At 42.6% G+C, this 14,841-nt stretch overlaps 1 protein-coding gene across 2 annotated transcripts in view; it reads left to right on the forward strand.

Annotated features, from left to right (window-relative positions):
* Nucleotides 1-14,841, forward strand: part of wnk4a (WNK lysine deficient protein kinase 4a) — a 91,556-nt gene that overhangs the window by 57,831 nt on the left and 18,884 nt on the right. For both annotated transcript variants that reach the window (XM_041217587.1, XM_041217589.1), the window contains exons 10-15: nucleotides 1,767-1,908; nucleotides 3,283-3,399; nucleotides 6,956-7,120; nucleotides 7,940-7,997; nucleotides 9,854-9,994; nucleotides 13,201-14,228. In XM_041217587.1, coding sequence (XP_041073521.1) covers nucleotides 1,767-1,908; nucleotides 3,283-3,399; nucleotides 6,956-7,120; nucleotides 7,940-7,997; nucleotides 9,854-9,994; nucleotides 13,201-14,228 — 1,651 coding nt within the window. The remainder of the gene's footprint in view (nucleotides 1-1,766; nucleotides 1,909-3,282; nucleotides 3,400-6,955; nucleotides 7,121-7,939; nucleotides 7,998-9,853; nucleotides 9,995-13,200; nucleotides 14,229-14,841) is intronic.

A 14,841-nucleotide genomic window follows, 5' to 3' on the forward strand; every position in this document is an offset into this window, starting at 1 on the left:
CGTGCACATGCGCAAAAGAGCGCAGGCCCTGACTCAGGGAATTCCCCCACCCACACAGGGAGGGCTCAGGACACCTTAATTGGCCCGCCCACATAAAATGGCAGTGCGAACACGATCTGGGGTGCTGATTGAGTTCACGCTCACTCCCGCCTGCTCCTGCACAACACCCCCGACAGGGGGAAAAATTCAACCCCATGTAACAAATGTTTCTCACAACTAGCTACAGCAACAACATTGATCCAAGTTGATGGAAATCAAACACTGTATTTGATAATAAAAGCAAAATACTGTGGATGCTGGAGATCTGAAATAAAAACAGAAAGTGTTGGAAAAACTCAGCAGGTCTGGCAGCATTTGTGGAGAGAGAAAAAGAGTTAACGTTTCGAGTCCAATATGACTCTTGTTTGGAACATAGGGCAGAATCATCTTGTCCCATTGCTGGCGGGCGTCATGGCGGGCGTGAGCGGATAATATGGTAAGAAGGCCAAAAACCGGATTTACGCCATTATGAAAGCAGTTTGCGATCGTCCGCTCCACCCGTCAATGGTGGACCGTGTTTCCCACCACCGCACATCGGGAACCTAGTTTCAATACTTTACGCAATCTCATTATAAGCCCTGCTTGCCAGAATCATCTCCCCACGTTGGATCATCCGGGCACATTGGCATGATTGCATGCTGACGTGATTCACAACTGTACATAAGTGATGTGCATTTGGCAAGCTGCACTTCGCTTGGGACCTCAAGTTTGTTTGCCCACCTTGCTTCGGTCATCAGCGCCAGGCTTCGCACGCTTTTAGAGCACTCATGGGCAGGTCTTTAGTGACCAGACCAGCCATTAGGCGGGGCTAGGGCTTCCTTGGAGAAAGGGGAGAAGTGGCCTCCGGCAAGGGAAGAGGCTGCAGAGTGAGGGCTTTCTTGGGGAAGGTGGTATCCCAGGGTGTGTGTGGGAGCACATGTTGATCTGTTGAAGTGGCCTCTAGATGGTGAGGGCTGAAGAGGCAGTCTCCAGAGGAGTTGACGCCAGATGGAGATTTGAGGGTGTGTGTCAGTGAGTGAGTGGTGATGTCCCTTGAGCTGGCAGTGAGTGAAATGCAAGTGAAGATGTGATGGGCTTGTGTGTGTGAGACTTTAGAGTGATGAGATGGCTGCATTACCTTGGCGGTGCAGATGAGATCATTCACCTGTTTTCTTCACTGGATGGCCAGCCTCTTGTGTGCAGCATTGGCACTGACCACCTCTGCCACCGCCTCCTAAGGGGCAGTGGGGGAGTAGTGAAATTGATGGGCCTCCTGTGGCCAGAGCAGAGGTAGAGGACATTGCAGCGGACTTCCAGAAGGCATCCCAGGGATGCATCACTGAATCGGGGGGCTGCACACTTCTTGGCTTTTGGAGCCATGTCTTCATCAGAGCAGTCCTGGGCTGCAAGCATTGAGAACTGTGCATGCAGCTGCTGTTTAAATATGGCACCCGGTGTGAGGAAACGTTGAGGTAACGGTGTAACGGGCAAATCGGAGGCTGCCCGCCAGCGAGATGGTGTGTTTCATGTGGCTGCATAATTAATGAAGCAGAAGAGGCGATACAGTGCACAAACCCGCCATTGCGGCCAGCAGATAAAATGTCTTTTTTCATGCCTGCTAGTGCAAATCGGGACGATTCCGCCCTTAGTCTCTCTCCACAGATACTGCCAGACCTGCTGAGTTTTTCCAGCATTTAATATATTTGATCATGTTGGCTCTACTTTCTGTTCTGGTTGGTTTTATTCAGCTATGCCTCAGATGTTGCTTCTGGAATGAGTGATGGGAACGAAGGTCTATCTGCAGGAGAAGGATCAACAAAACTGCCAGTGAAACATATATCGAGCAAACTCATTCGTAGGCGTGGCAGATCCAGGCTACGAATTCTTAACGTAAGCATTCCCTAATTCAATCAGATACTGTCCCAGCAAATAAATTGCTAAGGGAAGACCTTTCCCCAACTTTTACTTTCCCACACATTCACACAAAGTTCTTCCTTTCACAATGTGGAACAAATTTATGTTTACTCAAATATTGTAAAGGAAAGAGCATTGCCCACAAGTAAGAGTTACGTACTGCCTAGACACAGTTTCAGGGATGTTACACTGGAGCTTTACCAACAGTAGATCCACATGTTGATGTAAATGGGCCTGGCACTAATAGCTACACATTTATACAATGAGCATGTCATGCTCAGCGTTTTGTGGAACTACTGCAGTGTTGACTTAAATGCAATTGACAGAAGAAATAGTAGGGGTAGAAATTGGTAGGCAGTGGAATCTTAGGGCAGGTTTTTCCTGATCCTGAAGTAGCGGGCTGTCCACGGAGGTGCAGACCGTGCCAGTTGCTCACCCTAATTATTCAAACAAGGCCCGATGACTAATTTGGCATCAATCTTTGGACCTTTTGCTTCAGGTATGCGCTGCCTCCACAGTACTGAATATGAGGCCAAAAAAAGGCCTCAACCAATTTCTACCCTGTATTGTTTTATTTCCCATGATAATTAAAATCTGAAAATGGCATTACTCTCCCTATTACATTGGTGCTCCAGTCAGTGCCATCTTGGTGATGGCCTTTAGATGGGTCATCAATATGTGAATCTACTGTTGGTAAAGCTCCAGTGTAACATGCCTGAAACTCTGTCTAGAGATTCCATAACTCTTACTTGTGGGCAGTGCTCTTTTTAAGCAGGAAGCCACTTTTGATATGCAAATTGGGGGTTCAAAGGTATACACAGCACCCTTGAGTACATATGAGTGGAGTGTACTTAATGCATGTTCTTCTCATTGGTACTGGCCAAAGTATTCCTGCTGGCCCATGTCCTTTCTGCGATTGCCTTCCCCAGGTCCACTGTTGGCTGCATATATGTAGGATCTGACTGATTTCTCACCCTCACGACCAGAAAGAGGCGATCAGAATACCAGTCTAGCCTGGTCATGTCACCTGGTCATGTTATGGAAATCAGGCCCATGTCACAAAATAGCTCAGGTCTCACAGCAGCAACAGTGACCGGCGGCAGGTGGATTCTGCCTGTCGACTGTCCATGTTACACTCAAGATAAAATTAGCCCCTTTACCTTGGCATCTGTGTCTTTAGCTCTTGCGTTTGTTTTTAAATTTGTTTGCATTTATTTTGTTTTAAATTTGTTTATATCACTTATATAGGTCCGTATGTAGGTCACAATGAAATACCTGCAATTTATACTGTTAGTGCGGATCATACAGGCTGTTGCTGTCACATGTCACACATACTCATTCCTGCTTCAGATTTCAGACAAAGGAGATCGGGTTGTAGAGTGCCAACTCCAGACACACAACAACAAAATGGTAACATTCAAGTTCGATTTAGAAGGAGACTGTCCTGAAGATATTGCTGTTGTTATGGTACGTAAAACGAGAAAGGTCCTTTTCATCAGGAAGCGCTAGGTGTGCAATCGGCCTTCAGCGGTGGCGATGGAGCAGTGGTTCTCAAAGCGTGGCCCATGGACCACTGGTGGTCTGCGGGGCTCCTCCAGGTGGTCCGCGGGCTGGTCCAAAATGCAAGTCGCTGACGCGCAACATGACAGCCAAGGCCATATGAGAGGACAGGCCAGAACCCCCATCCCCACCACTCACATAAAGTTACACAACCAGAAAGGCTCTCCTGTGTGTGTGGTATAGCCGTCATGATCATGAACAACAGCAATGTAGTTTTATAAGCAAGATTTATGTTACTGTTGATATGGTTTAATATAGATGTAAGATGAGTATTAGTTTCTCAGAAGTTTATTGTGATGATTTTATAATAGAATATTTCAAACTAATGGGTTCTCTTGTGATATTAATGTTTTTAATATGAAGATGTTTAGATTTTTGCTTATGACATGAATTCATAATTTATTTTTGTTCTTTAATAATAAAAAGACTCATTTTTTACATTTAGTTGTGGAAAAGCAGTGAAATATTTATAGCTTCCATATGTTCCCATTAATTCTGATGAGCTTTTTTGCGCTGGCAAGTGAAAGGGGGTAGGGTAGGACCGGTAGATGGTCTGTAGGCTCTTGTGCCCTGCTTAAGTGGTCAATGGATGAAAACGTTTGAGAACCACTGTGAAAGAAAATCAACCACCCATTCTGAAATCGACGGTAAACAAAATTGGGCGACCTGTAAAACAGACTTCTTTTAAATGAATTCGTAGAATATGGGTCACGCTGGCAAGACTGGCATTTATTGCCCATCCCTAACTGGCGGTGAGACACCTTCTTGAATACAACTGAGTGACTTACTCAGCCGTTCCAGAGAGCAGCTAGGAGCCAACCACATTGCTGTGGCTTTGGGGTCACATGTCAGCCAGACTGAGTAAAAGCGGTAGATTTTCTTCTCTGAAGGACATTTCTGAAGCAGACGGGTTTTTACAACAATCCAATACTGATAATAGCTTTTCCTTCTTGACTTATTTAATTAATTAATCTTAAGTCTCCAACTGCGATAGTGAGATTTTCACTCTGGTCTCTGGCTCATTCATCTTGATCTCTAGATTACTAGTTTAGCAACGTACCCACTATGCTGCTGTACCCCTCTCATTGTCACCCATTTTTTGCCATCTTCGAAGACAAATTTCACCTCCACTAAGTCTTTTTCCCTGCCTTCCCTGAAATCGTGCAGTGTTGTTGATAAGTCTGTAAGGCCTTAATATTATCTGCCATATAATACTTGATTATAATTATGGCTTATTTTTTTTAAATCTCACTCCCTTTTTTTCTCATCTATTTCTCCAATTTTGTCATCCTTCATTCACATTATACAACACTGAGTGGTCAAGTAATCAACCTCCCCCGGGCCAGAATCTTCAGGTTGGTGTGTGGGGCCGGGCCCCACTTGCTGATACATAAAATGATGCGTGGTGAGATCGGGCACGTGTCCGGACATCACCACGTCATTCAGATCTTCAGTTTGGCGGTTGCACACCAGAGATGGCTGCGCACCCACCGAACTGTCAAAGGTCTATTAAGGCCATTTAAAAACTAATTAAAGTAATTAACTGAGCTGCCTGCCCAACCTTAAGGTTGTCGGGCAGGCAAGGAGCCCAAGCAACCTTCACATTTACCATGGAACCTTATTCACGGGCGGGATGAGGTTTCATGAAGCATTTGTAAATTGAATAAGACTTTTTGTTACAGTTCGTTGATATGTCCCAGCTTTTTACTGGGCAAATGCAGATCTCTCACCAATGCAATAACTCTAAGGCAGAAGTTGTTCAATTCTTCTATGCTCCTGATCTCATCAGTGCTGTAAGGAGATACCAAGTGGCAACTGCGCAGTTCCCTGTGTCACATGAGGGGACATGTCTTAAAAATGTCTTTTTTCTTTAGTTTGACCGTTGAAAATTTTAATTATCTCCCTGAGGCAGCTCTGAGGCACACTCTGACTCAGCCTACTTCCCCCGCCCACACAGGGAGTCTACAGCACTTCCGGATGCATGTCACGCTGGGTGGGCCTTAATTGGCCTACCCATGTAAAATGGCACGCAGCCGATCACAAGCGGCGATCGGCTGCACCCCCAGCGCCCGCTCTCGCTCAGCGCCAGCCCCCCCCCCCCCCCCCCCCCCACGACGGGGAGAAAATTCTCCCCCAAGCTTCTGTCAATTATATTCTTCCTACTGTTACTCGGAGATCTGTAAAGATCACTTGGGAAGATTTGTGTATGGGATTCGCTCAACCATTAAAAGTTAAAACTGCCAATAAAATGCTGATCCAATTTGAAGTAAATGCCCATGTCAGGTCAGACACTTCTCTAACCATGAGCATTCCATAGCCAGCCGACTCGGCCTCTGTTCTCAACCAGGCTCTAAGAAAAATTTAACAGCAGTCTGGAGACAACACTTCCCATTTCCTACCCCGCAGGGAACTGCACAGTTGCCACTTGGTATCTCCTTACAGCACTGATGAGATCAGGAGCATAGAAGAATTGAACAACTTCTGCCTTAGAGTTATTGCGTTAGTGAAAGATCTGCATTTGCCCAGTAAAAATAACGTGCCAAATTGTGAATTCATTGTTTGAATGTAGTGCAAAACAACGATCATTCTTTTATGAAGTAAAGAGAAGGCTTTAACTGTATTATCAAAGCATATTTCATGATATTAATAAACAAGCCATCATATCTGTTAATCAGATTACCAAAATGTGTAGTCACAACAGTTGAGTGGAACATTTAATCCACTATAATTTTGCAAGTGTGGGCTCTCCAAAAGCTTGACCAGAATTTAGCCCTCGCTGGGGGCAGGCGGGAGCAGTCAGGAAGCCGACCGCCACCCGCAACCGTGGCCTGACCGCAATTTCACGCTGGCTGGCCAATTAAGGTCCGCCCAGCAAGAAACGCATGCTGCAGCACTCAGCGCTGCCGGTGTGTTGAGGGTGGGAGATGGAGGGCGGGCACACAAGTTTGCGCATGCACCCGGGCGTGCACAGGAGAAACAGGAAGGTGAAGATTTTTGAAAATTTAAAATAAAGAATTTTAAAATGTTAACAAAAATGTCCCCTCCTGTGACTCTGTCACATAAGGAGGGACATATTATGAATGAAATGTTAAAATTTTTATTTAATTTTTAATTGCTGTTGGAAACCTCATCCTGCCTGTGGCCTTCATGCCTGCCCGCCAACCATAAGGTTGGACAGGCAGCGAAAAATTGAATTTGATTAGGTCTTTAATAGCCTTAACTGGCCTGTTAATTGTCAGCAGGCACACCCGCGTGCTTCCGCCAACCAAAATATCGCGCAAGTGTGATGACATTGGAACACTCATCCAATGTCATCACGCATCATTTTATGTTTGTTCAGGTCAGGTGCGCACCTGCCCAACGAGCAAAAGGTTCTGGCCCTTGTGTTACCTCTTTCATCTTTGTCATGAATGATTAATTTACCTAGTAGCTCTGTGGACTGATTTTGTTCTGGCATTTTCAGATCAATAGGGAGTTCATTCTACTGTCAGAGCAGGATGGTTTTGTCAGCAAGCTGCAAGAAATCATACACAAAGCAGAAGCTGTGTTAAAGAAGGATATTCATGGGGATCACGGCACTGAAAAACTTAGTAAACAGTCAAGTACTGCCAGTTCCCATGATTCTCAGGTAAGGAGCATGCTAAGAATTTTAAAACATTTTTTTATCCTTTCGCGGGACTTGGATGTCGCTGGCTCGGCCAACATTTTTAATGTCCAACCCTGATCACCACCTTGAGAAGGGGATGGTGAGCCACCTTCTTGAACCACTGCAGTCCATGTTATTAGTTATAATAATAATAGCTATGAACTATTTTTAGTTTCCTTTCCTAACTACTAAAACACTGAATCATCGTCTTTATCTCCCTTACCATATGATCATTAGTTTTCATAGCTTGCGTAACAAACTTGATAGCAGATTTATTGACAGATGGGGGACGGAGTCTAGTTACTATGTTCCCCTTTATTTGATGGAAATATCTATGTTTTAACCTCCATAAATTTATGTTTGTTAAATGTCTTTAGACTGCGTGAAATGATTAGTGATAAAATCATAAGGCTAGATATTTTTATTGCCAAGAGTGGTGCGTCAAAGCTTAAAGCATATGTTATCTTAAATAAATAAATACCTACATGTTAAAATAATGGACAAAGGAATGTCGTACTAATGCAGCAAGTCTGGTATTACCAGTAAGAGTTCCTAGCTTATTACGTTTGATTGTGTGGCCTGAAAACTATGCATACATGCTAACCGATAACTACTGTAATACTGCTTTCAGGTGGTTGAAAAATGGGTACCCTATTAAAGTGATCCTGCCTGGGCTCTTTGATTTGATCATTTTATTAATATCCATATATAATATTTTTATATAACCTAAGTAAGTGAATAACAATGGCAAGTTTATAAATGGGTCATGCGTGTGTGATAACATAGTCTCGTGTTTCACAGGGAGAAGAAAGGTTAAACCAGGCACCATATCCCACATTATTGCCTTCAGCTTCAATAGGTGAGCTGCACAATTAATGCCTTTTTGTCTACATCACAGAATTGACCTTTATATCTACTGTACCTTTAAAGTGGTGTTTACATTCAAGTATAGGCAGTTTTGTGTTGTGTACTTGTATCCAGGAGGAACTGAGTTGGCGATGCTCAAACTTCTTTAACAAAAGGCCTTGCCAGCTGATTTAGAGAGATTTTATTCTCTCAGTTTAGGCTGGATTTAAACTTCAAGAGATTGGGCCAACTTTCTTACCCCAATAGCTGTGATGCCTACCATGTTGAACAGCCTACTGACATTTAACATAAATATGACAGAAGCATGCAGCACAGAAAGAGGCCAGGCATTCAACCCATCACATTTCTGCTGGCTCCTTGAAAGAGATGCTAATTCATTCTATTCCTTTGGTCTTTTACCAAAGATCTGAAAATTTCTCCTTTTCAAGTATATATCCAATTCCTATTTGAAAGTTACTACTGAATCTGCTTCCACCACCTTCTCAGGCAGTGCATTCCAGATCATCATCATCTCGCTGCGTGTGTGTTATAAAAAAAATCAAAGCTCCTCGTTTGCTCATGGGATTTTTTTTGCTAATTCTCTTAAATCTGTGTCCTTTGGTTACTGATGTTGCATAATATTTTGCTCAGCATAGTAACTTCATGAAACATGGCATCTGAAAGGCATCAGGACTAAAACAAAAAGAATATTATGTTGATTTGCATATTGTATGCACACTGAATGGAGTGATGTAAAGCATGCCCTACATCAAATAAATTTGAACTTTTAAAGAAGTCAAGCTATCAAAATAAATGTCTGTTGGTATGGATCACGTAATGATGATATTATCAAATTGTCATGCCTCGGCCTATTTATTCTACCCAAAATAAGCTCATATTTTTCAAAATATGTTTTTCTAATAGTCCACCATACAATATTTCATTGCAGGCTATATATGCTGAAAACTATTTTTAAGTCTAACTTCCTGTCAAAAAACTAAGTAATGTTAAAGTGCTTTTAAACACTCCATGCTGTTGGAATAATATAGCATTGACATTTACAGGACAACCTGTGCTTTAGCAAATATTCAGTGAGAACTAAACAAAAACAAATGCCCTAAGGTTGGTCTAAAAATTGTTCATAAAACTAACCATCATACTTTCCCCACTGAAAGGGAATGGAAGAGTTCCTAGGAAATAAGCCTATTCTGTCACACAAGCAAAAAGTAAAGAAATAGAAACAAGAAATGCGGTCAGGCAGCATCTGAGGTGAAATAGGGTTAACACTTCAGGTCAATAACTTCTCCTCAGAACAAGCAAGAATAAACATTAGGCCTAAATTTTCCAATCCCGCCCACTGCAGGAATTGTAGTGGGCAGGATGGATAATTTGATGGACCAGCAGAAGGTCTGTTGACTTTGGGCAGGAATTTTCAGTCCCACAGTGTGCAGGACCAAAACACTTCTGCCCATCGATATGAGTGAGTCTTAAGATGGGTTCATTGAAACTGTTTCCCACTGAATTTAGAGGTCAGTTATGATAGAATTCCGTGAGAACTATTCGTAGACTGAAACAGATGAAAATACATGGACAATTTAATTTAATAAATTAGTTACTGAAATTTTGATGTATATTGACTATTTAGTCTCTGTCATTACTGCAAATTACAATCTTTAAATGCATTGTTGGTACAGCAGTAATTATTTTCTTGGGCCAAAAATAATAAAACAATTGCAATCAGTTCTGTAGTAAAACATCAGTATAAAGCAGACACAAGGATTGTCAGATAACTATGTCAGCCAGTCCTTGTTGCTATTACATAGGATATTTGATTGCAGTACATAACTTGATCTGTTTATTCCATGTCAGATGAAGTGAGTACCCCTCTCAGTCAAGTGGTAGAGTCTGCAACAAGGAAGTTTCTGGTCAGCCCTGTTCCTGAAAATAAGTTGTCAAGTCCTATGACGGTTAACTCATCAACTCAGCCTTATGTCGTCACCACATCTACAGGTATGAATGCCTTAAAAAACAAAATAACTTTATATCTTGGACACAATAATGCCAGGCCCAAGATTTTAAAATAATAATCTATCTCAGTTTTCATTATAATTTTGGTCCAGCGCAAAATTATTGTATACCATAGATGTAAACTTTTTATTGATTGCACAAAATGGATTCTACGTGGCTCTCCTGTTCACATGGCTATGTCTTGCATTGTGAGCAGTCCTGACTTCACTGAAATGTTTAAATATATTTCCGACTACCTGATAGGCTTTTGGTTATCTATACAAAAGTTCCCCACAGTGGAAACCAAGCTTTTCGTATAAATATATTGCTATATCATAGTTTTACTGGAATCTGATAACTTAGATTAATTCTTATAAATGTTGGACGACTCTACATCCGAACTGCAAGCACTTGGTTGAGATTAGAACAGAGTCACCCTCATGAGTATATCGTAGCAACAAAAACTTTTAAAAGTTGCAGTAATGTTTTATTGACTTACTCTTAAAACCAGCCTGCTAAGAGTTGTTTAATCCCACATCAAATTGCTGGAACAGTTGTCCTTGTGGCTCCAACCAGTCTGTATCTGTTATTTAAATCCCATTAAAAATATAGCATTGAATGGATCTAAATTGGGGTGCAGTTCATCATCATGTGGTTAAAAGTGCAGAAGGTAAGGCTGCTTGGGTAATAGATAGAGTCCATCCTTATTTTTTATGATTTTTGTTGTTGAAGGTTGAAAAATGTCAACACTAAGAATGCTTTCAATTTTGGGCCCAGCATCATTTATTCCTAGATATGTTATGCCTAGATACTCATTCATTATTCCTCAACTCCAAATGCAGAATAGCACCTCTGCTACCTAATGTGACATATTGTCATTTCCTGCAACCTACATTTAGCAGTCTGAGTGAGATTTCAAATATAGTGGCACTGGATTGAAGCTATCTATCATCATTAAACACTGGAAACTTACAGCCAACATGGAGACAAGGGAGTGGACATTGTGATTGTTTTCCAGGTGGAAAATGGTAGGGGGGCACAGAGTCTATTTAAGGGCCCAACCTCCTACACCAAGCGGGTGCACTAATCGGAGGCCCGCCCACCCACGCCTGCACTTCCCCTCCGATGGAAGGAAAATGTTGCCCCTAGTTTACACTGGCAAAATGGCAGGAACTGATTCGATTGCGCGCCCGCCGAACTGAAAATCTAAATGACACAGGGTGACGTCGGGACGCATTCCCAACGTATCCCCGCGTAATTTCACATGACGGTGAGCAGGCCCTGCCCGCTGACTGGAAGATGCTGGTCTAGGTGCAGGGACTGATTCTTGAGCTGTTTCTTGCTGAGGTTTACTCTGTCTGGGCTGGATTCAGTTCCAGGTCCCAGAGGTGAGAAAGCAACATGTTATCCTCTGCACAACTCCTGTGATTTTTAATAAAGGCTATAGCATCTGAAACAAAGACAGAAACTTCCAGGAACATTGGGCTGAATTTTAGTGCCAAGGTCCCAGTCCAATTGCCAGGCTGAATTCCAAACCAGGAATCCAAAGGGTGGCCCTGGAGCCAAGAGGAGATTTTTGAGGAGGCGGCCAATTAAGAGGCTGCCTCCAATTAAGAGGCTGCTTCCAGGAGCTCCATCTAATGGCGGGTGGGTAGATATCACACCCCACCACCTCCAACAGCCGCCTCCCTGAAAACAGAGCACAGGCAAGGAAGGTATCAGCACACTGACCAGTAATGAGAGATTGCCGGCACACCCATCTCCAAACCCTCCTCTGCTTTGGGATGGAAATCCTACCCATTCAGTTGGCAGCTGCAGAGAGAACAGATGACTTAATGCTCCCTGTGTGGACCCTTTTCTGTTTCTGAACAACATTTTCTGGCTTTATTAAGAATTCCTAAGTTGTCTTTATCAGACTCACTAAAACCATCCCATTACTTGTTTCCTAATATAGTAACTGATCAAAATGTATTGTCTGGCAGGAGGCAGAGAGTGGGGATAAGGGGGTCCTTCTCAGGATGGCAGCCGGTGACTAGTGGAGTTCCGCAGGGGTCAGTGTTGGGACCACAACTTTTCACTTTATACATTAATGACCTAGATGAAGGAACTGAGGGCATTCTGGCTAAGTTTGCAGATGATACAAAGATAGGTGGAGGGACAGGTAGTATTGAGGAGGCGGGGAGACTGCAGAAGGATTTGGACAGGTTAGGAGAATGGGCAAAGAAGTGGCAGAAGGAATACAACGTGGGCAAATGTGAGGTCATGCACTTTGGTAGGAAGAATAAAGGTGTAGACTATTTTCTAAATGGGGAGAGAATTCAGAAATCTGGAGTGCAAAGGGACTTGGGAGTCCTAGTCCAGGATTCTCTTAAGGTTAATTTGCAGGTTGAGTCGGTAGTTAGGAAGGCAAATGCAATGTTGGCACTTATTTCGAGAGGACTAGAATATAAAAGCAGGGATGTGCTGCTGAGGCTTTATAAGGCTCTGGTCAGACCACATTTAGAATATTGTGAGCAATTTTGGCCCCCGTACCTCAGGAAGAATGTTCTGGCCCTGGAGAGGGTCCAGAGGAAGTTCACGAGAACGATCCCAGGAATGAAAGGCTTAACATATAAGGAATGTTTGAGGACTCTGGGTCTATACTCGATGGAGTTTAGAAGGATGAGGGGGGATTTGATTGAAACTTACAAAATACTGGAAGGCCTGGATAGAGTGGACGTGGGGAAGATGTTTCCATTAGTAGGAGAGACTAGGACCCAAAGGCACAGCCTCAGAGTAAAGGGAAGACCTTTTAGAACAGAGATGAGGAGAAACTTCTTTAGCCAGAGAGTGGTGAATCTATGGAATTCATTGCCACAGAAGGCTGTGGAGGCCAGGTTATTGAGTGTATTTAAGACCGAGATAGATAAGTTCTTGATTGGTAAGGGGATCAAAGGTTACGGGATGAAGGCGGGAGAATGGGGTTGAGAAACTTATCAGCCATGATTGAATGGCGGAGCAGACTCGATGAGCCGAATGGCCTAATTTCTGCTCCTATGTCTTATGGTCTTATGGTTTTCTGATGGTACATTCTGAGCGTGCACTGAGAGGGAACAAGAACAGCTCTTAGAACAAGTACCAGCAAAAGATATTAAACTTGAGTGTTTTGAATGTGGTTTTGCTAAGAGTTTGCGAACTGGTTGAACTGCTATTAATTTATTTTCCTACAGCTTCATCAAATGTGTTCTACCAGCCGAGAGCAACATCACAACCAATTTCAGTAGCAACATTTAGTAATGTGTCACTTAACAGTTTTGACCCAATTCAAGTCACTAACAGTGAAAACAGTGGAACCGACTTGTTTATATCTACGCCATTGCAGAATTTTAAGCCAGTGCTAGCGTCTCTACCTACTGCTACATCTGCTTCGAACATTCTTCAAAACGTAGCACTGAATCAGCAGGAGAGTCCACAATATGCTGTGCAACAAGAATTTCCAACAAAGGAGGCAGAGAATGTTGGCAAAGACATGCCACAGTTTTTACAGCCACAAGGTAATAGCTGGCCAACAACCACACAGCCCTTGTCTCTCTTGGCTGATGTACTATCATTGATGTGCATGAGTCATCTGGCCCATACAATGTTACCGAGCAGTTCTTCACACTCTCCACTGGTGTCTCCCAGTAGCATTGTCTCTTCTCCAGGCTTTCTGCCTGTCAACATTTCAAGGCTGCCTCGTCTTTCATCTCCAGAAATAAATATTGGAAAACAACCAAATAATGCTGAGAATGGTGGCATGGAAAGGCTAGAAGGACAACTTGGACCAATTTTTCCTGAATGCAACAGATCTCATGAGACGCTCCAAAACTTCAGCCACGTACTGGGAACATCAAGTTCTGAACCTGGTCACATGGTATCATCAAGCAAAGAAACTGACTTCAGTTCAACATCTTTGGATATCCAGGGTACCCCATACCAGAGCGTAGCAGCTCCTACAACAGCTATCACACCAATGTCTACCGCAATACCAGTCTCTAACATGTACTCTCCATCATCAACAAACTCTCCATTTTATTCACATCCCAGTCCAATATTTAATCTTGCAGGTTCCCTTTCACCACCTCAGAATGTTAATCTAGGAAATTATGTGCATACTAGTTTCTGTGGCAGCACGTTAGTCTCACCTTCCATGCCTCAAGTTGCTGTTACAAATCTTATAAGCACCTCAACTAAAGAACTAGAGAATAGACAGTTCTCGGTAAGTAGAATTCTAGTAAGTACAATTGATTTAGAATTCTATAAATCAATCTCTAATTTTTGAAATGCATAATTGAGATTAGTAACTCTCCATTGTGATCGGTGTCGTAATATTGACTTTCATTCAATGACAATGACTCATAATTAAATAGAACAGTAGCACAGTAGTTATGACCCTGGACAAATAATCCAGAGCCCTGGACTAATGATACAAAGATATAAGTTCAAATTCCACCACAGCAGCTGGAGAATTTCAGTCCAGTTAATAAATAAACCTGGAGTAAAAAGCTATTATCATTAATGGTACCCTAACTATTAGATTGTCATTAAATCTCATCTAGCGCTCATCTGTCCATTAGGGAAAGAAACCTGTTGTCCATAACCGGTCTTAGCCTATATGTGACTCCAGACCCACAACTGCCCTCTGAAATGGCCAACAAGTGACCTGTTTATGATAATTATGGATAGACACTAAATGCTGGCCTTGTCAGGAGCACCCACATCCTGTGAACAAATTTTTTAAAAAGTTATGTTTATTGAAATAACAATGCAATAACCAATCTGGTCCCACTAGTGTCTTGAAAATCAATTACATTCAGAATGATATTTTATTG

This window comes from Carcharodon carcharias, chromosome 23 (assembly GCF_017639515.1).
Source record: "Carcharodon carcharias isolate sCarCar2 chromosome 23, sCarCar2.pri, whole genome shotgun sequence".
Lineage (NCBI taxonomy): Eukaryota > Metazoa > Chordata > Chondrichthyes > Lamniformes > Lamnidae > Carcharodon > Carcharodon carcharias.